Genomic DNA, 27750 nt, shown 5'->3' with positions numbered 1-27750 from the left:
GAGCCAAGCGCGGAGGTTTTCACACGCGCCCTTCAGAAAAGCTCTGGCTTTGCGGCATCTCTTCTGTCCTCGTCCAAACAAGAGATGTTGAACTTGGCAGTGGCGTAGCGTGGGTTGTCAGCACCCGGGGCAAGGCAAGTAATTTGCACCCCCTAACCCGTGGATTTTAGCACTCGAGTCTCTTCCACTAGATTAGTTAAAGAAACCCTTTCCCCCTAAGCACATGTATTGTTTGTTATGAAAATACTGATGTAATTAAAGTAAAATGCATCTAATGCGCCCCCCCAGATGTTGCGCCCGGTGCGGCCGGCCCCCCCTGCACCCCCCCACGCTACGGCCACTGGAACTCGGTATCGTTCTCTTGGTCTGACCCAGCAAGATACTTCTCCTTTCCCTTTGCTTTGAACTTCTTCATCCCTTTATGTTGATTTCGAAAACGTTAATAATTGAAACATCGACCAAAACTAAACAAAACAAAAAACAAAGAACCCCCAAGCGGGTGTTTGTCTTTGAGGCGGCTCAGGAAAGTTTTAAAGAGAGAGACCAGCTATCTGGCGCCTCTGCTGGTTTCGCGGGGCGGTGGGGGGGGGACCCCCCACTTTGTTTTCGATTCTTAGAGAAAAGTCGTACTTCGCCGGAGGGAGGTGGAACCGCCGGAGGGCAATGCAACCTCCCCAGGTCGGGCTGAATAAGACCTGCCCTCTCTGGGCACCGCCGCGCAACAAGCGGCTCAACGGGAGGAAGCTGGAGAGGGTCGTCCAGGTCTCTCTCCCCCCGCCATAGGGAGGTAGGACGAGGCCTGGCCAATGGGAGAGGGCGAGCCCGGAAAGGGGCGGCGCTAAGAGCCGGTATTTGGATGCCCAGCTTGCCCGAGTGGGGCATCCCTACCGCCGGCCCTTTATCTCCTACCGGCGAAGCCTCATGGCAGAGGAGGAGAAGCTGGGCAGAGCTCTCTCGTGCACCGAGCCGGCTCCGGCCCTGGACATTGGGTGCAGACCCATGGCCGAAGTGTGGGTGCTGGTGATCAACACCGGCGGGACTATCGGGATGGTGACCCAGTCCGAGGGTGAGTGAGTAAGAAGGCGATTGGTCAGGCTGAGTAACGAGCCGAGCACCTGAAAGAGAGGAGCGATCTTCCCTCTCCCACGGATCCTCCCTTGCCGCGCGCCTCTCGGGCGGGCAGAAATTCTACTCCCCCCCCGCACTCCCCCCCCGGATAAAGCGCTTATTGAATTCTAGCCCGATTGAGGCAGTCCTATACAACGGGGGTCCAATCTGGTGCTCTTCAAATGTGCTAGAGCAGTGTTTCCCAACCTTAGGAACTTGAAGATGCGTGGACTTCAACTCCCAGAATTCCCCAGCCAGCATAGCTGGCTGGGGAATTCTGGGAGTTGAAGTCCACGCATCTTCAAGTTCCTAAGGTTGTGCTAGAGTGCAGCCACCTATTGGCCAAAAGTAGTTTGGGAGGGATTTGTAATTCGGCGCTTGCTTGACCTCATTGGAAAAGGCACCTCAAGAGTTTTGATCTCATTTATTGAATGTCTTCTACCTGACTCTTCCTTGAGATCTTAGCCGATGGCTGCCACCCTGAAGCTGATCTTAGCTTAATTAGGTACATTCATAGGGAAATAGGTTTCATGAGTTCATTGGGTGAAGAAGGGGGAGGGGGCTAAGCATGATTGGGATTGTCGAAAGGTGAAGCCACCAGGAGTTGAACATGATTTGAAGGAGGTTTTTAATTCTTTGTTGGAACAGAATACTGTAATGTAAAGGAGACGGAGACTCCAGCATCTGTCAGCAAGATAATTCTAAATAAAGTTTGATTTAATGGGACAAAAGCAACAAAAGAAGGACCAGGTCTACAAATGGGCGGGGTCTAAGATGAGGCAATGGAGAAATTCTTTTCCCAAAATATTCTCCAAGGTATTCCTATGGGAGAAGCACTTGCACATTGGCTCAGAATGTTGCTGATATTTCTATTCTAAGCCTACCATGGGCTTCCTTTAGGGTCACATGATCCAGGGGTTGGAAATCTCCACTCCTCCATCCTTCCCAAATGCAGGACCCAGAGCTGAGGGAATGCAGCCTGCCTCATACTTTGCATACATAGACATAAGTGCAAAACAAGAGAGCAGACATATTTTTATTTATTTCCTACCTTTATTATTTTTATAAATAACTCAAGGTGGTGAACATACCTAATATTTCTTTCTCCTCCTATTTTCACCATATCAACAACCCTGTAAGGTGAGTTGGGCTGAGAGACAATGACAGACCCAAAATCAGCTGGCTGGCTTTCATGCCTAACGTAGAAGTAGAACTCATGGCCTCCTGACTCTTGAGGTCTTAACCACATTATACTTAGAAGTAATTTATATGTACTCGTCTCAATAGACCCTTTGCACATACACAGATAGTTATAACTGTTATGCAGAATTAACTGTTATAACACAAAGAGATAACTGTAAAACTGAAGTTTCCTGTAGCCAAAGCTATTAAAAAGTTTGGAAAGAACGCCAGAAACCATTCCCTACTTTTCCCTGACTTGTTATGCTCAGGATTGTTCCATACTAGTTGGAAGTAAATAACACCAAAATAAGTCCCTTTTCAGCATGAACCTTTGATATACATTCACATTACTTCACCCTCCGTGAATAACTTTGGATGCTTATGTGCTTTTGCCTAGGGATGTGTGTCAATTATTAATACACAATTTTCTTCTTGATCCAACTTTCATTTTCTCTCCTGACTTTTTGGAAATACAGGGCAGCTTGCAGAAGCATTCTTTGGCTCAAGTATCAGATACATCCAAATAAAATGATAACAAGAAATCTTAGTTGATGTTTTAGATTTTTTTTTCTTTCTTATAGACACAAGGAAGAAAACTTGGAGATTTAACTCTGGAAGTTTTAGTGTTGCTCTGCAGTTTGGCTAATTTATTGCAACAATGCAATTCGGTTAGCCTATTGCAACAGCTGCCTGAGTAATAGTGAAAGGGAGCCCTATTCTCAGTGAGTAATGTGTTCCTGAACATGACAAGCTCATCATGTAAAGGGCACTGCCTCCGTGGAAAGGACTAAAATGGAAAAATGTTTATTCTTGATATACTCGCATACCTGAAAACCTAATTTTTGAAACAAGATTTGTTCTATATAATATTGCAATGTTTTATTTCATTTAAACAGGGCTAATTTTTTAGGGGACGCGGTGGCTCAAAGGGGATGCAGTGGCTCAGTGGGTTAGGACGCTGAGCTTGTCGATCAGAAGGTCAGCAGTTTGGCGGGTTGAATCCCGAGTGCCGCATAACAGAGTGAGCGCCTGTTACTCATCCCAGCTTCTGCCAACCTAGCAGTTCGAAAGCACATAAAAATGCAAGTAGAAAAATAGGGACCACTACGGTGGGAAGGTAACAGCATTCCGTGCACCTTTGGCGTCTAGTCATGCCGGCCACATGACCACGGAGACGTCCTCGGACAAGCGCTGGCTCTTCGGCTTTGAAACAGAGATGAGCATCGGCCCCTAGAGTTGGAAACAACTAGCATGCATGTGCGGGGGAACCTTTACCTTTACCGTTACTTTAATTTTTTAGGAACTGGAAGACCTAGTTTCTTTTTCTGATTGTATGGCAAATTAAAACTGTTTAAGAGCAAGATTGGTAGTCCTATATTTATCACTGACCCCTCAAAAGGGACTTATGACAGAGTTTTGAAATTCCAATGTCATTCTCCCCACATGGTCACATGACTGCAACCAGCCCATAATTTAGGCCATTTCTAGCAGCCCATGGTCATATAGATGTAATTTATAGTGTTTTACTGCGGTATTTGCTTAATGACTACCACAAAAAAAGGTCACAAAAACAGGTCTGGTCATATGGTGACCCACTTTGCAACTTTCGTGACTTATGACCGTAATTGCCAAGCTCAATAATGATCGTAACTCGAGGACTACTTGTATTAATCTGGGCCATACTGTCAACAAGGAATGTGCATTAGATTAAACTGAAAGCTCACAGTAATCTGACAATGAAATGGGCTGATTCTAAACATTTCGGAATTCTTCTGATGTAATTTTAAATATGAGCCTGACTCTCTGTTGATTCAGTTGGGAGGGACCAAAGGTACAGGAACGGCATTCACATGTTGCACTAAGCAATAATGTGACGATGTAAAGTCTGTCACAGGCGATAGCCTTCCCTGTTTTATTTCACTTCTTGCCTGTTTTGAGTGTTAGACAAGCAGAATGCATTGCAGAGTTTTATGATTTCAGATACCAGTTTATGTGGAACAGCATAGTAAACCTTTGCAATTGATCCACTTTTGCTTATTATCATTGGAATGATAATTCAGGGTTTTAGGCAAGAATATGTTTAGCTTTAACTGGAGATGCAAGGAATGAACCTGGAATTCTCTTCATGCAAACCATGTTTCTACTACTGATCTACATCTCACTCTCAAAGTTCAGATAAACAGTCAGAGAACATTGTTTTATTCATGATTTCTTTTGTTTCTCAGGTCTTGTCCCTGAAGCCAAAAAGCTTGCAGAGGCGCTGAAGAAGATGACCATACTTCATGATGCAACATATGCCAAGGAAACCCAACTATATAATCGCCTTGGAGTTGACACTTTGGTACTTCCGTATGTATTTGGAATACTGGAATATTGTTGCTTAATGACCTTTTGAATTTCCTGTGAAGCATCCTGGATATTTTTTTAAAAAATATTTAAGATTGTGTCCAGAATAATGCTTGCCAGTCTGGGACTCTCCTGATCTATTGGGATTGGCTGCCCAAATCCTCAGCTAATCCCCTTGCAGTTCGAAAAAAATAAAATTGCAATTATCTAAATTAATTAAAATTAAATTGAATTGAATACTTTATTTGACCAAGTGTGATTAGACACCCAAGGAATTTGTCTCCATACATAAGCACTCAGGGTACACGCAAAGCAACATAATAATATTACCAATAAAAGGGGGCGTAAGGAAGATAATAAGAATAAATAATACTACAGCATACTACATGGGGTAGCAGACATTAGATGTTAGACAGAGAATTAAGTGTTCAGCAGAATGATAGCATGAGGATAAAAATTGCCCCCGTGTCTAGTTGTTTTGTCATACAATGCCCTATACTGTAATGCTGTCCTGAGGGAAGTTGTTGAAACAGTTTACGATCAGGATATGACATCTACCCAGTCCTTCTTCTGACCTGCTCAACGTACAGGCCTTCTATGGAAGGTAGGCTGGTTGCAGTTGTTCTATCTGTTGGAATTTGTACCTGTCCTGTTTGGTTGCTGTACCAAACCAGACAGTTATAGAATAGATAACTCTCAAATAGATGGAAAATGGTTGAATTTGTTTATATTAGTGCTGATTTTTATAAGGAAAACCTCACTATTTTTAGTACCCAAGCACTTTTTTTAAAAAAAAAGTTGGTACCTTGTGCACTTTGAGCAAAAGAAGATTTAGAGCTTTCTATTTTGTGGAGTTGGTAAAGCTGGAGGTTAAGGATGGGTGCAGAGAACTAAAAGATACCAGAATAATGTGTAGTAATGGAGAGTGAGGGAAAATAAATTTGCAGTGACAGAATAGTAGAGGTATGGGGGTTTAATTTAATTTTATTTATTTATTCAGTTTTGGTGCTGCCCAACTTCAGAGTGACTGTGGGTGTTGATGCTTACTTGCATCTGTATCATGTCAACCCCTCACAAGTTGCCAGGAATATCTTGCATGAAAGCCATTCTATTTGTAGATTTTCTCCTCAACTATAACTTGATACCTTTGTCCAGAGTGATCTGAAAAGCAGTATTGTTAAAACAAAATGTTCTTTTTATGACAGTTCTTCCAACCAGAATAAAAGAATTATCTACACCATCCTGGAACTTTCTCCTCTATTAGATTCTTCAAATATGACACCATCTGAATGGGACAAAATTGCCAGGTGCCTTGAGGTAATTTTTAAAGATAAATAATATGTTATTGGTCACCGATACATAATCACTCTGTGATCAGTAACTCAGCTATTATTTCTGATCAGTTGCCTAATATAGGACCAAAACTTCAGTTCTTTCAAATCCTCAGTTTATTTTAACTGAGATGATTACATAGTCACAACCAACCAATTATCTTAATTGGCAAGTTGTGTGATTCACATGGCTGCCTATTAAACTCATACTAATATATGCCATTTTCCCTATTTCCTTCATTACTGATTTCTTTTTTGAGAAATGACTTGGAGAAAACTAATGAGAATATCATTGGAACAACAATAGTGATGGCCCAGCATCTCTTAAACAATCCTTTTTTATATACAAATGTTCTTCTAAAAACTAGGATCCCGCTTCTAAGATTGTTTTAGTACAGTGTTACTTAAACGGTTTGTTCTGGGGACGCCTTCCCACTTCTAAAAATTATAGAGGACCAACCGCAAAAAAGCTGTGGTCTGTATGGGTTATATTAATCTAATTAAAAATTAAAATGGATGCATTTGTAGAATACTGAATCATTTAAAATAACATTATTAAACCCATTAGATATTGATTTAAATACAATATTTTTCATGAAAAAACTTTATTTTAACAGATTAAAAATAATGATAAGGAATAACATTGAGTTACGTGCAGGCAGTCCTCAAGTTACGACCACAATTGAACCCAAAATTTATGTTGCTAAGTGAAACAGTTAAGTGAGTTTGCTCCTTTTATGAGTTTTTTGTCACAGTTGTTAAGTGAATCATTGCATTTGTTAAGTTAGTAACATCGTTATTAAGTGAATCTGCATTCCCCATTGAGTTTACTTGTCAGAAGGTCACAAAAGCTAATCACATGACCCTGCAACACTGCAATCGTCACAAATATGAGTCAGTTGCCAAGCATCTGAATTTTGATCATATGACCATGGGATGCTGCAATGGTAATATGTGTGGAAAATGGTCATAAATCACTTTTTCAGTGCTGTTGTAACTTTGAATGGTCACTAAATGAATAGTTGTAAGTTGAGGACTACCTATATCTCCAATAACTGGCAAAAATGGTGATTTCATGGACCCGTGGAAGGGTCTTAGACTAGGACCTCCAGGATTACACTTAAGAAACACTGTTCTAGGAAAAGGAATGAGGAGAATGAAAGCTGATGTAACTTTAAGTGACTTCCAGTTTTATAATTCTATAATTCTATGACTCACTTAAAACATCAGTGCCTGCCTTGCATTTCCTGGACACATCCATTTTTTAAAAACCTTTCTGCTAAAATTCATATGACCACAAGATGGTGGTATATTGCTGCTTTTTGCTCTGCAAAATTTACAGATGGTATGCCAGGGAGAATTTGCAGAAGAATAAGCAATTTACAGAGCAATCTGGCATTATTGAAACACAATGACATTTTAAAAATAGAATTCAGTGAAAGGATGAGTGTCATACTCCATAACTTTGTTGATAAAGAACTTGTTCTCTGGACACAAAAGTATTTAATCACCGAAGTTTCTGTTCAATGGAGTTAATAGTAGCAGGTTTTGGAAAAAAGTTCTAAGGATTGGTAACTGCTTTGTTAGGATTGTTGCTTCCAGAATTCCCAGCCAGTTTGGTTCTATCTGAATTGTATAAGGCAGGGGTGTCAAACAGCTGGCGTCACGAGGAAACCGCGTTCACCCCATTGCTGGCAATGGGGAAAAGCTCTGATACATTGCGTGATGTCATGTGATGTCTCGAGTTTGATATGTCTGGTATAAGGTGTATAAAAGTGTTGTATTGAGCTGCATGGTTATTAGTTCTGCACTGCCGTTTCTGTTCTCTGGTATATGTTCAAGCTTCCAGAAGCTAGTATATTAGTGGCTTAGAAAAAGTCATTTTCATTTGTTACTGGAAATCAAAGATCTGTTATGCAGTAGTACAGTTTTGATGCATTGGTTAGGTATCATCAAGTTGCTATAAATTCTTAGTGACTACATAGATAGTTTTCCTCCATAACAGTCTGTTCTTAACGTGGTCTTTGGATCTTCAATAGTGACTCATTGTCTAGTAGCTGAGACTACCCATCTTTTGTTTGGTTGTCTTCTTCTTCCCTTTCCTTCCACCCTTTACAAGCACTAGAGTGTTCTTCAGAGAGGTCTGCTTTGCATAAGATATCTGAAGGTTAATTTCAGCCTAGTCATTTGTGCCTCAAGTGAGAACTTTGGGTTGATTTGTTCAATGATCTATTGGTTTGTTTTCTTGGCTGTCCGAGATGTTCTTAGGAGTCTTCTCCAACATCTTATTTCAAAAGCATCAACAAGGTAATTTTAAATACTGGATTTCATAATTATCTGGAAGCTCACTATTTATTTACTGTTGCATTTGAGGACAGTCCCCAAAAGTCCAACATGTGGGATCCTGGGTTTTTGTCTCCCAAGTCCTGACTCTCTACTCCTCTGGGGCCTCACTATGTTCCCTTTGCAAGAATGGTCCTTCCCTATGGCAGATTTTTTACGTGACTTTCTCTCAACTGCCCACACTTGAAATGTTGTACAATGTCACAAATCTCAATAGACTTGGTGCATAAGAAAGCAGACTTGTATGATAAATAAATGATCATTCACTTATTTATTTGATGATTAGCATCAGTGAAAGTGATAAAGGGCACTGGAGAGAAATTAAATATTAAAGGTTACAAAGACAAAGTGTGGCCATTGGGTATTCAGTGGGTCAGTGCTCCTTTCCTTTGTTCTGATTTTTCTCTCTCAACTAAAAGGGCTTTATTCCCAACTACATAGGATCATTCTATCAATCTGGCATTTACAAATTCCTGTGTAGATGTCTAGTTGCAGGTCCGGTAAGTTTTAATTCTTAGTCTGGACCCGTGCTGAAGGTGCGTGAAAACACCTCAGTTTTAAGAGACCACAGTAGGTCTAGAGAAGACGGCCATTGTGAACAATTGGTTTATGATTTCCATGTTTGAAATTGTTGTTTGATTAGTAAATGCCATGTGATATTTTATATTTATAAAATAAGGTAAGCTTCAATATATTTATATTATTTGGGCTTACGTACTGCTCCAATCATCCACTCACTCTGAGTGATTTACAATCCTATATGGACATACATGTTTAAAACAACAATAGAAAACAATAGAATATATACATACACATACAGTATAAATAAAATATTTGTATGAGAATCCTAACCCTAACTATAAATATATCCCTAATCATAAATATAACCCTAATTATAAATGGTCTAGTGATTAAGACACTAGACTAAAAACCAGGAGGCTGTGAATTCCAGTCCTGCCTTAGGCATGAGAGACACTAGGTAATTTTGAGACCATCATAGTCTCATCTCCCTCTCTCCCTCTCTCTCTCCCTCCCTCCCTCCCCCCCTCTCTCGGCTAAAACATATAAAAAGACTAAAACATATAAAGAACGGTTGCAGAGGAGGACCAACACCTTGAATTGGACCCAGGAGTGAACACCATTCAGTGCAGCTTGTGTATATAGTGAAATAATATGGGCCATCCTAGTGGTCCCAAGAACTGCATGCACACCTACATTCTGCACCAGCTGAAACAGAATTACAGAGTTGGAAGGGACCTTGTAGATCTTCTAGTCCAACTCCCTGCTCAGTCAGGAAACTCTATACAATTTCAAACAATCTCTTCTTAAAACTTACAATGTTAGAGCATTCACAACTTCTGGAGGCAAGTTGTTCCACTGATTAATTGTTTTCTCAGGATATTTCTCCTTTGTTCTAGGTTGATTTTTTCTGTTATGTACTGTGCTTGTGGTGATACACCATGTGCGTTGCTGGAGCAGCCAACGGCTCTCCAGCAACCCAGACTGGCTGTCTCCGGTCCTGCAATTGGCTAGCCCCAGGCGGCAAGAGTGGGTTCAAACCCATTGGCTGCCACCTAGGGGCTAGACTATATATTGTGGCTGGTTGCAGCCCAAGTTTCAGTACAGTTCCAGCAAGAATAAAGTATGAGTTATCCTGTACTCAGCCTCGTGTCGTCATTCCTGCACCCAAGAGCCCACGACTTAACATTTTCCTTGATTAGTTTCCATCTATTGCTTCTTGTCCTGCCTTCAGGTACTTTGGAGAATAGCTTGACTCCCTCTTCCTAGTCCTTCTTTTCATTAAACTAGACATACGCAATTCCAGCAACCATTTTTTATATATTATACAAAGATCATCTTACTCTTGGACTACTGCAATGCACTTTTCATTGGGCTATCCTTGAAAGTATCTAGAAGTTACTCTTATATTTAATATACTTTTATATAAAATTCTATAATAATATATATGATATAAGAGTAACTTCCAGATACTACTGCATTGCAGTAGTCCAAGTGTGAGATGATCAGTGCTTGAGTGACTGAGGACTGTTTGGGATAATGCAACACCCTCCAGAACTAAACATGTTAAAATCCTCCCTCCCTCCCTTCCCAATTTCAGTTTGCTCACTTTTAATTCAAAATCATGCTTGAACCAGTGAGTTACATTTTGGACGGGTTCCTTAAAGGATTGTTGATTCTGATTCTTTCTCAATGCAGAGTGGTATAAGCAAACTCCAATGGGAGCTAAATGCATAATAGTTACTCCTGGAGGTAAAATCATACCCAAGAGATTAGGTCAACAGAATGTCACAAATTATTACATTATAATGTATACAGACTGGCTGAGTTCACACATCCTGCTAAGCCATCGTGTGGGCTGTCTCATTTAGGCTGTGTAATGTATGAACGCAACCAGCGGTGGCTTATTCAGGAAGCCAAATATAAGTAAACTAATGGCTAATTGGGATGTGTGATTCCAATTACTGAATTAAATAAATTAGTCCATAGATCTGTACAAAGGCCTACTTGAAGGATACCATTTAATACTTACATTTTACAATAGAGGAACACTGAGAAAATTAAGCAATTAATGCCAGATAGTTAATGCAGATGGTTCTTTTTTAAAAAATAATAATTATACTGGTTATGACTTTTTAGCTAACTTTTGCTATATTAATGTTTCTGACTTTTGACTGCATGATTTTGTAATCTGCCCAGAGAACTCTGATTGTTGGACAGATAAAAAAATAGCAAATTAATATTTGCAAATATACTTGCCATTGTAAGCCAGAAATCCTTCTAATTTGAAAGTCTTCTGCAATTTGTTTTACTTTTGATCTACTTTCCTTTGCTTTATTGAAAATTTAATTATTTCAGGCATAAAAACAAAGATTGTTGCCAGTTCTACCTCAGAAAAAAATAATTAGATATAAACAATGTTGTCTTCCACATTATGGGAGGTCAGATATCGTAGTACAATGGCAATGGACATGACATCTCTAATTTAAAAGAAGTCAGGTGATGAGAAGGGTTTGCTTGAAATCTTAGAAACCTATTGCCTGTCAGACAATTAGTCTTGGACCAAAAAAAATAAAAATCAATGATCTGATTCTGCATACCACTAATTGTATTATTTTAAGATTGACAAATGATAGCTTAGAATTTACCATTAGCCATCTGGGAGATAAAGTATATCCAAGTGTATATTCATTCTTTGACAATGTAAATTTCTAATTTTATTTAAAGAAAACATTGTGGGTATGTGTGCGTCTGTCTATTTTCTGTACTGTCTTATGAACAGACGAGGGCAGTCTTCCGTTAGCATTTGGCACATTTGGTGTCTGGTAAGGATGGCATTTTTTCTGTATCCACTATTACAATAGCTCCAGTTTGCTTAGTCTGCTCCCATAAATGGTATAATCCCCAAAGTAAAAGCAAGAACAAGGAATCAGACCATATGATTCATTTACATATGTTAACATTCCTGTTTTAAAGCTACTGCTAAGCTTTTCTTAATTAGCAGTCTTCCTCTGGTTAAGGACATATCATTAATATTTATACACCAAAGAACAAGTCTTTGAATGTTGTCATAATTAGTGACTGAAAAAAAACCTCTCACTAGATTTTATGTTGTCTGTATTCTTTAAGAATTAATTATTTTCTTAGAAGCTAGACAGGCATACTCAAATAAATAAGGGATTATTGATCATATTTTCTTGTATTGGTCAGACATAAGGGCTGTCCTCTGCTGGGGCTTTTCAAGTCCTTCCTTTGTTTTTATTTTTCAGTCTACGTTTTACCATCCATTTGTGTGAGGACAGGGAAAAAAATCTTTATCTATTCTGCAGGAACAGGCAGACCTGGCTGATAGAGATCAGATCATAAGTCTCCAACATTCAGTCATTCCTCCATCTTGAATGTTCTCTAACTCAGACATGTCAAACTCGCGATGTCACGTGATGTCGCACAACGTATCGGAGCTTTTTCTCCATTGTCGGCAATGGGGTGGGTGTGGCTTTCACGTGACGCATCCGGCCTATGGGCTGGCAGTTTGAACACCCCTGCTCTAACTGATGTGGACTCCTTTAGTCCCAGGCAACACATCCAACTCATCTAGTGGATGCCATGTTGGAATGTTTTGCCATGATAACTTTTTAAATGTACATTTGGAGAGACATTTTTTTCCTCTCTACCTGCTTTTTAGAGATCAGACAAACAAATTCTAATATCATCTGCACTGAAAGAACCTCTCTACTATAAATGAGAGGTCAGTTTTATTTTGTTGTGGTATTGAAAGCAAACTAAATTACATTGGTTTTAAATTACCTTGCCCTCTGCTATTTAATTCTAAATTAATAACTTTTTGCTTGGTTGGTGTTGATTTTATTGATATAAATGCAACAAGCATGACCTCTGTCCATCACCATTTTATATCCCACAATTCTCAAAAAGTCTGTATTATTTAAAAACTGATTATTTTGTCCCTTTGACTGTTTCTCTCACCACAATCAATTTGTTTTCAATTTGCAGGCAAACTATGAGAAGTATGATGGATTTGTGATTCTCCATGGCACAGATACAATGGCTTATACATCTTCAGCATTGTCCTTCATGTGTGAGAATCTGGGTAAAACCGTAATCTTGACAGGATCTCAGGTAAGAAATTTTCAGTTAAACAATATATTTGTATTGAAAAATATGTTTTGACTATAGAAGACATTTTTTAAATTCTTATTCATTACAATTTTTCCACCCCTATTTGCACATGGAATATAGTGATTGAGAAATGATGTGGACAATTCATAACCTTATATGGCTGTTGTGGCGAACCTATGGCATGCATGCCACAAATGGCACGCAGAGCCCTCTCTGTGGGCACGCGTGCTGTCACCCCAGTCCTAGGCCTTCAGCTGGATTTTATAAAACCTTTTCGGTTTAGGCCTCCACTGCCATGTGCAAAAAAAGGTTCAATCAATCATCAATTTCAACTTCTGGTGGGGAAAAAAAGATCTCGCAAAGTTGGAATTGATTGATTGAACTTTTTAATTCCCACCCAGTTTGCCATTAACACCACAGCCATGCCCACCCAGTGGGCCACACCCACTGATTGGGCCATGCCCATCTGGCACCTGACAATACAAAAATGGGTTTTGGGTTGAAGTTTGGGCACTCAGTCTCTAAAAGGTTCGCCATCAGTGTTATGTGGTGATCTTTTTTAAATTGGAAATATCCTGAAAAACAGCTAGTTTGATTGAGATATTGGTAATGCTGAAGGTTTGTTTTATTTTTTAATCTTCTCCCTTTTCCTGATTCAAATTGTTCCTCCTTACCCTTGGCATTATTATTGCTGGACCTTGCAACAGTTTTAAAAGGATTATTTCTATCAGGGAACAATGTTTTTGGGAAGAAGTAATGAATCCCTTCCATTTAATCACCACTGCAAATCATCTTAGCTCTTTACGGTGGTTTTGCGAAGAAAGGACAATTAAAAGGGGATCCAGTAAAATACCTTACTTTTACAGACCATTTGCTATTTAATTGCTTGCTACAAGACTGTTCATGATTGTCATGAACCATTGGTGGAAATTTGACTTTTGCATTAGCTAAAGCTTTAAAATAAAATGCAAAGAAATAGGCTAAATTTTGGGGAGGATTGTAGTGATCCCTCTTCCACTTTGAATTATTTCCTCTCCCACCCCAACATGGAGAGTATGGTAAAATTCAAGGATAACTTCATGAGGTGTGGGAGAAAGTATTTTACATTCCAAACGAGAAATTCCACCATCTGCCATAGTTGAGATGAAGAAATACAACCATGTTCCAATAAATCATACATTAAGAGAATGCTTCATAAATAATGCATGGCTTTACACTCACTTTGTATTGTGTCGACTGGAGTTGCTCTCTCTCTTGTTGCTGAGTGCCTATGATTTCTTTTTTAACAGCAATTGGCTATCATTTCTCTCTTTTCTAGATACCAATATATGAACTGAGGAATGATGGCAGAGCCAACCTGTTGGGGGCGTTGTTGATTGCTGGACAGTTTGTAATTCCTGAGGTCTGTTCCTCCTTTTTTAAAAAAAATGCTTTTAGACTCTTTGTTCCCTGTAAGGGCTGCATTGTAGATCATGACTGGGGTGGTGGGCAGGTTGTTTCAGAAATATTTTGATTTATAAAAATAATATCAGAGCATGCAAACAGCAACAAAAGAGCAATTACACAGAACTTTAATTTATATATATATATATATATATATATATATATATATATATATATATATATATATATATATATATATATATATATATATATATATATATAATTTAAAAATACTTGATTCACTATTGATTCAATATTACTATATGGCAAGAAAAACTACACAGGTACAGAACAGGCAGTACCTGGCTCAGCAAAAGTAGTACCAGTGAGAGGAATTCAGGCCCTAGTTTGGGGGCAAGGTGCACCCCTAAAAATCAGGCTAGGGTGGGGCTGGGGGAGTGGAGTTGCCCCACGCGCCCCACACCTGCTATCATTGCAACCAGGCCTCCCATGAATCGACACCTGCCTCGCCTTGCTGGCCCACTTCTGCGGCGCCCCACGGCCTGCATTTTGCTGTCAATCTGTAGCTAGGTTCTCGGCTGCAGAGGCCTTTCCAGAAGGTCTCTGATGGCAAAATGGAGAATACCGTGCATGTCAATCCGGAGCGCCATTCTCAGCTGCAGAGGCATTTCTTTCTGCCACAGAAGAACTGGGCTGGCTGAGTGGGGCTGTCAGTGCCGCCGCTGTAAGGTGAGACTGTGGAAAAGACCCCCCCCAAAATAAGTTCCGGTGCCTCTTTTGGAGGCAAAAAAGAAAGAAAAAAAGAAAGACCGTGACTTATTCTTGGGGAAACACGGTAGTTGCCAAAAAGACCAATGTAGTCTTAGGCTGCATCATCACAGGGATAGCATCAAGATCACAGGAATTGATAGTACCACTCTATATTGCACTAGTAAGGTCACACCTGGTATACTGCATCCAGTTCTGCTTACCATGATACAAAAAAGAGGCTGAAGTTCTAAAGAGAGTACAGAGAAGAGCAACAAAGATAAGTGGTCCAGAGGCTAAACTGTATGAAGAATGACTAAGGGAACTAGATATGTTTAGTTTAGCCTAATGAAGAGAAGGCTTAGCATAATAGCAGTCTTCCAATACTTGAAGCGCTGCCACAGGGAAGAGGAGGTTGACTTATTCTCCAAAGCAGCTGAGAGCAGAACAAGAAGCAATGTGGGGAAGCTCATCAGAGGGCATCCAACCTGGAACTAAGGAGAAATTTCCTGACAGTGAAAACAGTTAGTGAAGCAGCTTGTCTCCTGGAGTTGTGGACACTCTGTTGCTGCTTTTTCTAGGAAAAGATTGATCCATGGTGGAATAAGGACTCCAAGGTCCTTCCAGCCCTATGATTCTACAAAAAAAGGATTCCCTGTAGACTTTACTCTGCTAGTTGTTGTTGACTGCAGGGGATGGTGCTCATCTCTGTTTCTATTGAGCCAGCATTGTCTGAAGACATTTCTGCAGTCATGTGGCCAGCATGACATCACGGAGCACTGTTACTTTCCCACCAAAGTGGTACCTATTTATCTATTTGCATTTTGCATGCTTTCAAACTGCTGGGTTGGCAGGAGCTAGAGTGAAAATGGGGGCTCACCCGATCGCATGGCGCTCAGGTCTCAGACCTGGACTGATGTCTTTCCAACCAACAAACCCAGCTTTTAAACCACTGAGCCACCACCCATTCTATATGACTGCTAAAAAGAGAAATGCACTTTTAGGCAGCCTCAATAGAGCTGGACTTTTCAAATCATGGGAAGTAATTGATTATGTGCCATCAAATTGGTCTTGACTCTTAATGACCATATACATAGATTTTATCCATGATTCTCTGTCCCCAACCTGATCCTTCATGTTTTCCAACAGTGCTGTAAAGTGCTGTAATTGAATCCATCCACCTTGCTATTTGTTATCTTCCTTCTTTTTATCTTTCCCATCAATAAAGCTTCTTCTGAAAGTTAGCACTTACATAATATGTTTAGAGTATGATAATCTAAGCCTGGTCATTTGTGCCTTCAGTGAGAACCCTGGGTTGATTTGTTCAGTGATCCATTTGTTCATTTTCTTAGCTATCAATGATCTCTCTGAAATCTCCAACACTAAAGTTCATAAGCATCAATATTTGTTATTTCACTTTTATAGAATGTCACGAAAATTTTTAATATATCAACATCAGGATATATTTTCCAAGACCTTCATTGCTACTCTACAACATTCAGCAGAGTGTTTTTTATAGAAAATTTTATTAAATGTACATTTAAAAACAAAAGTGGACATGATTCAACTTCCCTGGCTACAACACTACTATTAGTATTACCTTATGTTACAGAAAGAAATAACAAAAACTTAAAATACATTCTATGACAGGACAGAGTATAACAAACTGTACATATAACATCTGTAAATTTTTTAGTAAACTGTCTTTCAGTCGTCAGCATTATATTTACATATCTTTTCAGTTGTGTCCTGATATAGGTGCTAATAAGAAATCCTTACATTATCAACTAATCAAACAATAGTCATCTCAGCGATCCTCCTTATCTCTAACCAATTGTACAAATTTTGCCAAATTTCCTAATACTCCGTTTCAGTCTTATTTTTGATCTCTAGGGTTAACCTGTCCATTTCGGCACAGGATAAAATTTGATCTATTATTTCTTCTTCGGTGGGTGTTTCCTTTCTTTTCCATTTTTGGGCATATGCCAGTCTTATTCAGCAGAGTGTTTTGACTGCTGATTCTTTTACTGTTGATAAAGGTAAAGGTAAAGGTTCCCCCGCACATGGGTGCTAGTCGTTTCCAACTCTAGGGGCCGGTGCTCATCTCCGTTTCAAAGCCGAAGAGCCAGCGCTTGTCCGAGGACATCTCCGTGGTCATGTGGCCGGCATGACTAGACGCCAAAGGCGCACGGAACGCTGTTACCTTCCCACCAGAGTGGTTCCTATTTTTCTACTTGCATTTTTACATGCTTTCGAACTGCTAGGTTGGCAGAAGCTGGGACGAGTAACAGGCGCTCACTCTGTTACGCGGCACTCGGGATTCGACCCGCCAAACTGCCGACCTTCTGATCGACAAGCTCAGCGTCCTAACCCACTGAGCCTAAAAGGCAAACGCTATTCACCAGTTCAGTATCTTCATTGCCAATTTTAATGGGAAATAATAGCTTATCTATGTTTTGCATTGGTGAAGTTCCTACTTCTGTTGCCCAGAGGTATTGTCTAGGTCTTGGCACCACACTTTAAGAAACACTTAAAGAAATTACAGGAAAGCAGATTCTGCTTGAATGTTAGAGCTGATGAGTTCCAATATTACAAATAGTAGTTTCCTGCAGTACACATAAGAATATTGGATTTCCCAATCATTTTAATGGTTATATAGGTACTGCCTATTCTCGCAGTTAGTTTTTTTAAAAAAACAAAAGTTACTACTATAAGGTCCTTCTACTTCAGTGTGACATTGCTTAATATACAGCCTCAAACAATAAATGGCTGTCAAAAATCAACTTCATAAGGTTTGAAATTTACCAATTATTGGAATTAAATATGATTGGAAAATGCATAGATTATTTCAGATGTGATGAATCTATGGCCTTCCACATGTGTCTAGTATACAGCTTTTAGTATTCATCAACATTGACTCTGGTCTAGAGTGATTGGAAAATTACTTAGTAAAAAAAGGTTTCCCACTCTGAATTTCCATGGGGATTAATCTGTAGTGGCATAACAACCAATAGGCTGTGACAATCTGGACACAGGGAAACCCAGAAACCTGACTGATATCTAGGTAAACTCATTTTCTACTTGCCTTTCTAGTAACTCAATGTTGTCTGCTCTGTCAAGAATATCAACACTTCTGGAGGGACTTTGCACATTATTAAAAGCCCATTCCACCCCCTTTAAAAATAACTTCAGAGATCCATCACAAATCTTGAGAGCTGCCAAACCTGTTCTTGGAAGGAAATCTCACAAGGAGTTTACTTGTATTTTGTTGTCAAAATTCAAGAAAGACACAGCACTTTTCAAAGCAGCCAAGAGATAAAAACCCTCCTACATAATCTTAATTATATTTATAACTCTCTCTAAAGTAGTTTTCATTGTATAGAAAGAAAAGACAACTTTATGTGTGTGTATGTTTTAATCTGCTGGATATTTTAATTACAAGGCTTGCACACTGACATACTTCTTTTCTCATCCTTGTAGGTGTGCCTGTACTTTGATAATAAACTGTACAGGGGAAACCGGGTGACTAAGATGGATGCAGGGAGTTTCAGTGCCTTTTCCTCACCTAACCTGCCTCCGCTTGCAAATGCTGAGGTTGATATTATAAGTAAGGAATGATGTGATTTCAATTTTCAGGCTGTAGTTAATCTGTAACCCTTTCCTGGAGTGTGGCCACATGAGACCAGGTTGTTCAAGCATCTTTATCTTTTATTTATGAGGTTATCTTCATTTATTTGTTTGTTTGCCAGTACTAAAATAAGCACCTGAATTCTCTCTTTATTCATTACAGACATGATATGAAACCAGTGGTGGGATTCAAATATGTGAACAACCGGGTATCTGTGTGGATGCCACTTCCGGAAGTCTGTTCTGGGCCTGGGCAACAAAAAATTACTACCGGTTCTGCTGAAGTGGTGCGAATCGGCTGAATCCCACCACTGTATGAAACCTATTTCATATATGGATCCCTTTTGAATGATATGATTGACATAACTTATAGTTTATCGTACTTGCAACTGCTTGTCCAATTATTCCTCCTTATTGTCTCTTCAAATGTCCCTCTAAAAACACCATTGTCAAGGAATTTTTGACTCACTGGTTTTCAATTTCACTTGCTGGCAACCAGACAAACAAACCTGAAGCAATGTCTGGTTAATGAAAGTAGAAGTTGAAGGCAGGTGATAATGTCTGGTTAATGAAAGTAGAAGTTGAAGGCAGGCAACCTCAAGTGAGGTTGTTGGAGAGCAGTGTTTTCAGTACCTTGTGAGTTCTGCTTGTAACAGAGTACCGTATATAATCCCTGAAGAAGGATTGACTAATGTTCATTTTTGTTGACAAAATGCATACTTCTGTTGGTTAGAATAGGACATAACATATTCCCAAGGCCCTTGGAGAATAAAAGCACAACTGAATTCCACTTCAGTTAAAGTTATTTAAAACTGAACTGAATTCATATCTCCATGCCTCAATAACAGGGTTCACTAGCAGTTCTTGGTAATTCTGTATTGATGCCATGGTCCTTCTTCATCCAAGGAATACGATTAGGTAGCACATACAGTAAAGTGACATGCATGAAATTTACATTTTAAGTCTAAATGATTTATTGCATTAAAAGATTTTATAACCAAAGTGCTTAAATCTAGCAGTGAATATTTAGAAATTAAATGTCCAATAGAAGGGTAAACATTTTACCTGTCCTGTTCTCCTGGCAAAAATGCTCCTTGATTTTAAATAAGTGCTAATGATTCATTAGAGGGAGGACAAACATATCATTTTCACATATTGGACTAAAACAAGTCTGACTTGTTTAGTTTTGACTGACAGTGATAGCATAGATATAGATATAAACTTTACTTGTATTTAAGCATATATGGACCAACTTATTCAATGAGCCAGGTTTAGAACAAATATGACTTAGTGCAATGCTAAGTCCATATCACCTAGCTTAAGTTAAAGTCTCTGTTGATTTATTTTGACTTTTGGTAGCTGCTCAAAAATATCCATCTAGCTTTCTTGGCATCAATACAAAGTGGTTTGCTATCATTTTTTCTAGGATGATTTCTTAACTTCCCAGTTAGTCCCTGGAGATCTCCAATCCAAATATTACCAGGCCAATTCTGCTTGGGAGCCCAAACCAAGCAAGGGCAGTCAGATGCTGCCACTTGCTGAGACAGTTGGCAGAGATTTCATTAAAGCAGAAAGAGAATAACTTTCTTGGTAAAGAGAACATTGAGATTCCCAGAGCGAGAACTAACCCTATGTTCAATATGCCAAATATAAGTGCAAATTTGAATCCTGCTTGCTAGATGTTCTCTGTTGGAACAGTTATCTTTTGGCAGAAGCTGGACATCCCATCTGTGAGAGATGCTAGCTTTGCTACATAGAACAGTCTGGATGACCTTAAAGAAACCATTTAATATTCAGCTGCTGTAGGGAATACTATGTTGTCTTGCATGATAGTAAATCTAGATTTATGAGGCAGTAACAGGATGTGATAAACAAGGTGAAGTCCCATCCCTTTTTTATGTATCACATAAAAAAAGCAAAAGTTTGATCGCAGCATTGTGGCCCAGCACCCTGACTTTTTTAACCACACAACTTATTAGAGAGTTGTGACCAGTCTGAATTCACTGTTTAACATTCTTCTATAATTTACATATTTGTTTCATTAAACAACATAAATTTTTAAAAATCCAACTCAGAACCATTAAACTAGAATTTTTATGAACCAGTTCTAGGCAGTCCTATTCAGCTTAAATATCTCGAGCCCCTTGTGAACAGATAAGCAATGGGTATTTCCACCCCTGCCCAATAAATACAAGCATATTTATACATAACTATTGTTTGGATGGATTAGGCTACCTTTGCCTTTAAGAACTTGTGTCTATTATTTTCAGTAATAGCACATATATAATTTTGTTCTGGCCAGGAGAAGGTGGCTATATTTGTCTTGTATGTGTCCTCTCTTGTATGTTTCTTTGTCTTGTATTATTTGTATGTGTCTTGCCTTGCCAGTTCAGAACTTCCACTATTGGCTGTTCAGAGTTTTCTAGCTCCTTGTTGCCTCTCTGTACTAGGAATGAACATGCAAAGTTATGTAATTGAGGTTAAACTACTTTCAGCCTAGCAGGGGAAGGGATGAAAAAACAGTGTCAGGTCTTCCCAGCAGATTGGAACTAGCTGAAAGTTGCATTTCAGGTTTGATTTTGCAGATGGATTCCCCACTCCCTCCCTCTTAGGGAGGGGTCACTTTTCAAAGCTATTGTACTCCTTTAAAGGAAAGAATTCAAACCTGTATGGCAGCATGAATCCAGCTTTACTGCTTTCTAGAATACTGTATGAGTAGATTAGTTTGGTCTCTTCAGCTCTCAGATATGGTTTCTTTTATCGCATGCGACCTTGCTGGCAATACTTTATAGCGTGCTGGGTTTTCGCAGCTTGTCTGCTTGATCTCAGTAAGAGAGACCTGCTTCTTCTTGTTCTGTGTGTTTTGAAATGAAAGTCTTTCCAGATACTGAATAATGGAAGGCAGCCAGCATAAGTGCTTCTGCTTTTTTAAACCTCTCAAGTATACACTCCCAAGGACTGCAAAAGCCACCTAACTCGATTATGTAACCTGATGGGTAATATATCTTCACCACCTAGAGTGGGAGGAAATGAAGCAAGTGAAATTTTCCTCATCACTTTTTCTTCATCCCAGTACATGTTTAATTATTATACATGCTTAATTATTGCACATCAGACTGCTGTTAAAGGATTAGGAGCTCAGCCAAATCTACAAACGTGCATTTGGATGCCATCATTAATAGGGTGCACCTGCTGGTTATCTTGGACTTATGTTTTCTTGTAGTAGTCAAGGGATGGGCAACCTGTGGGCCAGGAAAAAAAGGGGGGTTATAACATTCTTCCCAGACACAGAAGATATAGATAGCACCCTTAGGGCTGCTCTTAGGTTACCAAGATTCAGTAGTCAAACAGGTTGGCTCACACATCTCCTGATTTAATTGCTGAATGCCAGATTAGTTCACAATAAAAGTATTTTATATCCATGATCTTCTTGTGGATCATCAGGCTGGTCTGGTTGTGTTGTAGTAGAGACCAGGATAGGAGAGATGTGTGGCCTGAATTTAACCTATATAAGCCTGCCTGGAGATGTTGTACAACATCAAGGTAGATTGTGTGGTAGAATTACAGTCATCTATAGGGAATACATTCCCTCTCCATTAATCAGATTCCTCAGAGACTATGTACTTTGTGGTAGGTTGAGGGAATAGAGTGCTTTGTTGCTAGTCCAACAGCTCATTGATTATGCTGGTGCTCTTCAATAGGGTCCTTAGAATCTTAGGATTTAGTGCTTGTGGATCTCAATGCCCATGCTGTTGATCCTGGAAATGGACTAACTGAGAACTTCATGGCCATTAAAAATACAACAGAAGCCAGATACACTATGCAGCAGTTGATCTGTTTTTTTTCTTTTGAGTTGCTGGAAAGTGAAGTGATAGTTAAAGAGGGAAAGTTACTCCTTTGTCATGATTGGATCACTTCCTGTTATGATTTAGATAGATTGCCATTCCTATCTTCAGGAGTAAGGATCTACTATGCTTCCTAAGACTTATGAAATTGTTTCAGTTCCTGAAAGCTATTACCACATCCCTCCTCCACTATAGAAACCTTAACCATAGAAGTAGTGAGAGTTCACAGGGCTCCTTGGTTTAGTGAAAAGCATATAGGAATGAAATGGGGGGTGGGGATATAATTGAAGCATAGATGTTAGAAATCTCAATGTGAATATACCGTATTTTCCGGCGTATAAGACGACTTTTTAACCCATGAAAATCACCTCAAAAGTTGGGGGGTCGTCTTATACGCCGGGTCGTCTTATACGCCCGAAAAAAAAACAAATCAGTCGAGCGTCCCTGTTCTTGCAAAGCCGGGCCGCCGCGCGCAACCGAGCTATCTCCGGCGCGGCTCCGGGACACGGCTGGGCGGGAGCGTCGGGCAGCTCTCCCCACGCGAAGGCGGCGCTGCCCGTCGGCTCTTGTCCGTCGCAGAGGAGGCGAAGGCCCAACTGGCCCCGCCGGCCCTCCCGCTGCTCCCGCGCTTCTGCCGGCCCCCGAGGCGCAGCGTTTCCTGGGCGGCAGGCAGCGCCGGAGGGCAGCCGCCACCCTGCCACAGCCGGCGCCCCTCCTGCTTCCCCCCCTAGGCCTTGAACTTCTCCCATTCAGCGCAGGGCGGGGCAGCTCCGCCCGCAGCCTCTTTTTCATGTGCCGCTTCCCTCTCACTGTCGGCCGAGGTGCGCTCGGCCCGGGCTCCCGGTCCCTCTTCCCGGCCGGCTTCCCGCCCTGCCCCTCATGGAGCTGGACTGGGTGTGCAGCCTCTCGGTGTGGCTGCTTTTCCTGGGCAGCCTGGCGGTGCGGCTCCTGCGCTCGGAGCTGTTGCTGAGCCGGCGGCTGCTGCTGCGCGTGGGGCTGCTGGCCGTCCTGCAGGCGCTGGGCCGTCCTGCCGCTGCCCCTCAGCGCCGCGCTCACGGCGGCTGCCTGCTGGCTCGTCTCGGCCAGCACTGCCCAGCGGAAGCGCATTCCCCGTGGGGGGGAGAGCGGTGCTGGTGACAGGTGAGTCTGGTGGACGCGAGGCTCTCCCCTCGGGCAGTGGCAGGACGGCCCAGCGCCTGCAGGACGGCCAGCAGCCCCACGCGCAGCAGCAGCCGCAGCGAGAGCTGCAAACGCAGGAATAATGTGGAACGTGTGGATGGTGCTCGCCGTCGCCTTATCGGCCTGCGTCTCGGGCGAGGCGGTAAAAGGTTGTTTTAATTTCATTTGGGGAGGGTGAAGCAGGGCAAGAAGCAGTTGCGAGGAGCGCTTGCGTGGATTCGGACGATTTCCATCCCCTTGGTCAGTGGTTGCCTCGCCTTTCCTGCTCTAACTCTTGGGGAACCTTTCCCGTCTTCTCCGTTCTGCATTAACCGGCAATTTAGCTCGATCCTGGGGCGCCTTGCACTGAACTCCCCTTTCTTGGTTCAGAAACTGGCTTCGGCCTCAAATTGGAGAAAGAGGGGCGGCGGGACGGGGATCAATCCGGAGCGGGAGGAAGGATGAGACGCCCCCGCTGTTCCCACATCTGCTGCGCAGAAGTTTTGCTAAGGTCATTTGCAAAGATCAAAACTTTTTAAACAGGAGGGGCATGGGGTTTTCGGCTCTGCTTAATGGTATGTGAAACGGGGGAAGGGAAAAGGAGAGAGCCATTATATTTTTATTTGACGGGTAGAAAATGTTTTTTTCCTCCTGGGATTTTTTTTTTTTTTTGGTGGGGGGAGCAGACTTCTGAACTCGAGGGGCCTTAGTTTTTTGTAAAGACTATCGATAACTCTTGGGATACGTTTTTTATTTAAACAAAAAGCTGTCCGAAAATTGCAGATGGAAAGAGATGGGATAAGAACATCGAAAGACAGGACCATAAAAACAATCCTTTGAAAGGGGGGGCGCGTGAGTGTTAGAGTGGTGATTTAACACTCCAGTTAAAACTGTCTAGCGTATTTTTCATTCAAACCTCTCCTTCATTACTTCAGTCTGTTGAATTCAATGGAGGACTCTAGGAGAACATGATACCATGGTGATTCTGAATGTGACAGTTTTGGATCTGTTTGCAAATCCAGTCAGGCATCACTGAGTTGTGTTTGATTGATCCAAACGGAATTTTGGATTATGACGGACAGGGAGGGCAGGGCATGTAAGTATTTTCCGGCGTATAAGACAAAAAACCTTGAAAAACTTCTTAAAAGTAGGGGGTTGTCTTATACGCCGGGTCGTCTTATACGCCGGAAAATACGGTAATTGCACTTACTATGTGGTACTTATGAAGTCAAAGACAACACTTGTGTTCACAGCACTAATTATGGTGTCAAAGAGCCCACTGTATCCCACTGAATTACCCAGCTGAACTTTTCCAAAGATTGTCAATGTGACATTTTGTCAAGTTTTAGCTGGCAGAAGCAAAACAATAAGTTTGTCATGCACTTTATTGGCAAAGTTGCTGAAGTCTGCCAAAACTAGGAGAGGTTGTCAGCACACCATCTGATTATTTGCTATAGAATCACTTTTGCCAGTGAGACTTGAATAGATTGACAAAGTTCTTCAAGATATTTTCTTGATTATCTGTCCTTTTGATTTTTGTTCTTAGTGGGTCTCAGAAGCAAGCTGGTTAAGAATATGAGAATGGGTTAAGAGAGTAATGGATGTCACATTAATGGAAGGAAAGATGACAACAGATTTGAAGATATCCAGGAATATCTCTTGTTGTCGGGACCCACCTCAATCCACATCTTAGGAAATAAGAACTCTTGGATGCAAGTTTAGTCCAAAAGGAAAATGTTTACTAGGATGGAATCGATTGTGGCAATACAAGACGGAATCTAACAAAGTTACATTTCAATCCTATATAAAGCATTCCCATTTCAGCCCCTCCCCTCATCCATTTGGTCAGGCTCTCATCATTTGCTTAAGTGTCAGGTCCTTCCATGGGAAAGGGAACTCTCCTTGGTTTTATGGTTATTGCTTTCCTTTTTAGTTGTAAATGAAGATGCAATCCAGATCTGTCTCTCCCCCTCCCTCCCCCAGTTCAAATGTTCCCTGTTGTTTGAAGATCGCCTAAAGTCTATCCTCTCCCCCCCCCCTTCGGAGAGATGGCAGAATCCCCAGAATAAGCACATTGTTCTACCTATACATTTATGAAATGTGATATAAATGGATTCTGACATTTGGCTCTCCTTTCAGAAAAAAGATGAGTCCATCTGTGGGGAAAGAAAACATATAAATGTTAGCCTGGTTTGTTCGGATATTCTGTATGAAACCTCTTAAGCAACTTAGGTGCTTTAACATGGAGTTTGTTAACCCACTCATTTTCTGAGGAGGGGAGGTGTTTCCATGCCACTAAATATTGTATCGTTCCATGGTGTTTTCTGGAATCTAAGATTTCTTTCACTTCAAAATGTTGTTCTCCTTCCACCATGATGGGGGGTGGTGGTGGTGGGATTTTTGCTCGTAGTGGTGATTGTTGTTCTCTCTTTAATAGACTGCAGTGGAAGGTTGGGTGTATTCGTCTAAGATTTTTGGGTAGTTCTAATTCAACTGTTACTGGGTTTATGATTCTTTTAATTGGAAAGGGTCCAATATATTTTGGTCCTAGTTTTTTACAGGGTTGGAGTGATTTCAGGTATTTTGTGGATAAATATACCATCTCTCCTACCCTAAATGGTGTGGGATCGGTTCTTTTTTTGTCTGCCTGTGTCTTGTATGCTTTTCTGGCATCTTCCAACGCTTTCCTAACGATTGGCCATGTATTTTGTAATTGAGCAATCCATTCCTTCAGATCAGGGATAACCGGTTCTTTTGGGGTTAGTTCTGGTATTGGGTTGAAACTCTGGCCTGTAGCTACTTGAAAAGGAGTGTAACCTGTGCTTGAGTGGACTGCATTATTATATGCTACTTCTGCGAAAGGCAGTAGGTCCGTCCAGTCGGACTGCTGAAAATTAATAAAGCATCTCAGATATTGTTCAAGTATATTATTAAGTCTTTCAGAAGCTCCGTCTCTCTGAGGATGGTGACTAGATGACAGTCCTTGGGTGGTTCCTAAGAGGGATAAAAATTCTTTCCAAAATGCCGACGTAAATTGCACCCCTCTGTCAGATATGATGCGTTGTGGTACCCCGTGCAATCTGTAAATATGCTGTACAAAAAGTTTTGCTAATGCTTTTGTGGTCGGGATTTTTTGGCAAGGTATGAAATGTACTTGCTTAGAGAACAGATCTGTGACAGTCCAGACTACGGTGTTTCCATTACTTTCTGGCAGTTCTACGATAAAATCCATGGCTATTTCTTTCCATGGGGCTGAGGGGTTTGCCACCGGTTGTAACAGACCTGGCGGTTTCCCTTGCAGTCTTTTGGCCATCGCGCAAATTTGACAGCTACCCACATAGCTTTCTATGTCCTTTTTCATAGATGGCCACCAAAATTGCCTTTTAGTTAAGTGTAAGGTTTTTACAGGGGACGCGGTGGCTCAGTGGGTTAGGACGCTGAGCTTGTCGATCAGAAGGTCGGCAGTTTGGCGGGTCAAATCCCGAGTGCCGCGTAACAGAGTGAGCGCCTGTTACTCGTCCCAGCTTCTGCCAACCTAGCAGTTCGAAAGCACATAAAAATGCAAGTAGAAAAATAGGGACCACTCCGGTGGGAAGGTAACAGCGTTCCGTGCGCCTTTGGCGTCTAGTCATGCCGGCCACATGACCACGGAGATGTCCTCGGACAAGCGCTGGCTCTTCGGCTTTGAAACGGAGATGAGCACCGGCCCCTAGAGTCGGAAACGACTAGCACGCATGTGCGGGGGAACCTTTACCTTTACCTTAAGGTTTTTACAAAGCCAAAGTGTCCTGCTGATTTTGTATCATGGCACAGTTGCATGAAATTGATTCTCTGTGTGGCCGGTATATATAGCTTCTCCCCCACCCATGGCAGTCCATCTTTAATTGTGCACACATGTTTATTTTTCTGGAACCATTCATCACTTTCCAAAGATTTCCTGAATTCTATTCCAGTTTGGCTATCTACCTTCGGCTTCATTTTTTCTTGTGCCCTGGTGGTGACTG

At 41.0% G+C, this 27750-nt stretch overlaps 1 protein-coding gene across 1 annotated transcript in view; it reads left to right on the top strand.

Moving 5' to 3' along the window:
* Nucleotides 1-943: 943 nt before the first annotated feature.
* ASPG (asparaginase) overlaps nt 944-27750 on the top strand; it is a 94289-nt gene continuing 67482 nt past the window's right edge. The window contains exons 1-6 of the mRNA XM_081312865.1: nt 944-1066; nt 4515-4638; nt 5841-5952; nt 12840-12965; nt 14284-14367; nt 18597-18723. Coding sequence (XP_081168991.1) covers nt 1000-1066; nt 4515-4638; nt 5841-5952; nt 12840-12965; nt 14284-14367; nt 18597-18723 — 640 coding nt within the window. The 5' untranslated portion in view covers nt 944-999. The remainder of the gene's footprint in view (nt 1067-4514; nt 4639-5840; nt 5953-12839; nt 12966-14283; nt 14368-18596; nt 18724-27750) is intronic.

The sequence above is a fragment of the Vipera berus genome, assembly GCF_964194415.1.
Source record: "Vipera berus genome assembly, chromosome: 1".
Classification (NCBI taxonomy): Eukaryota; Metazoa; Chordata; class Lepidosauria; order Squamata; family Viperidae; genus Vipera; species Vipera berus.
Note: the sequence above shows the minus strand (reverse complement) of the source record. Positions and strands in the feature narration are given on the sequence as shown.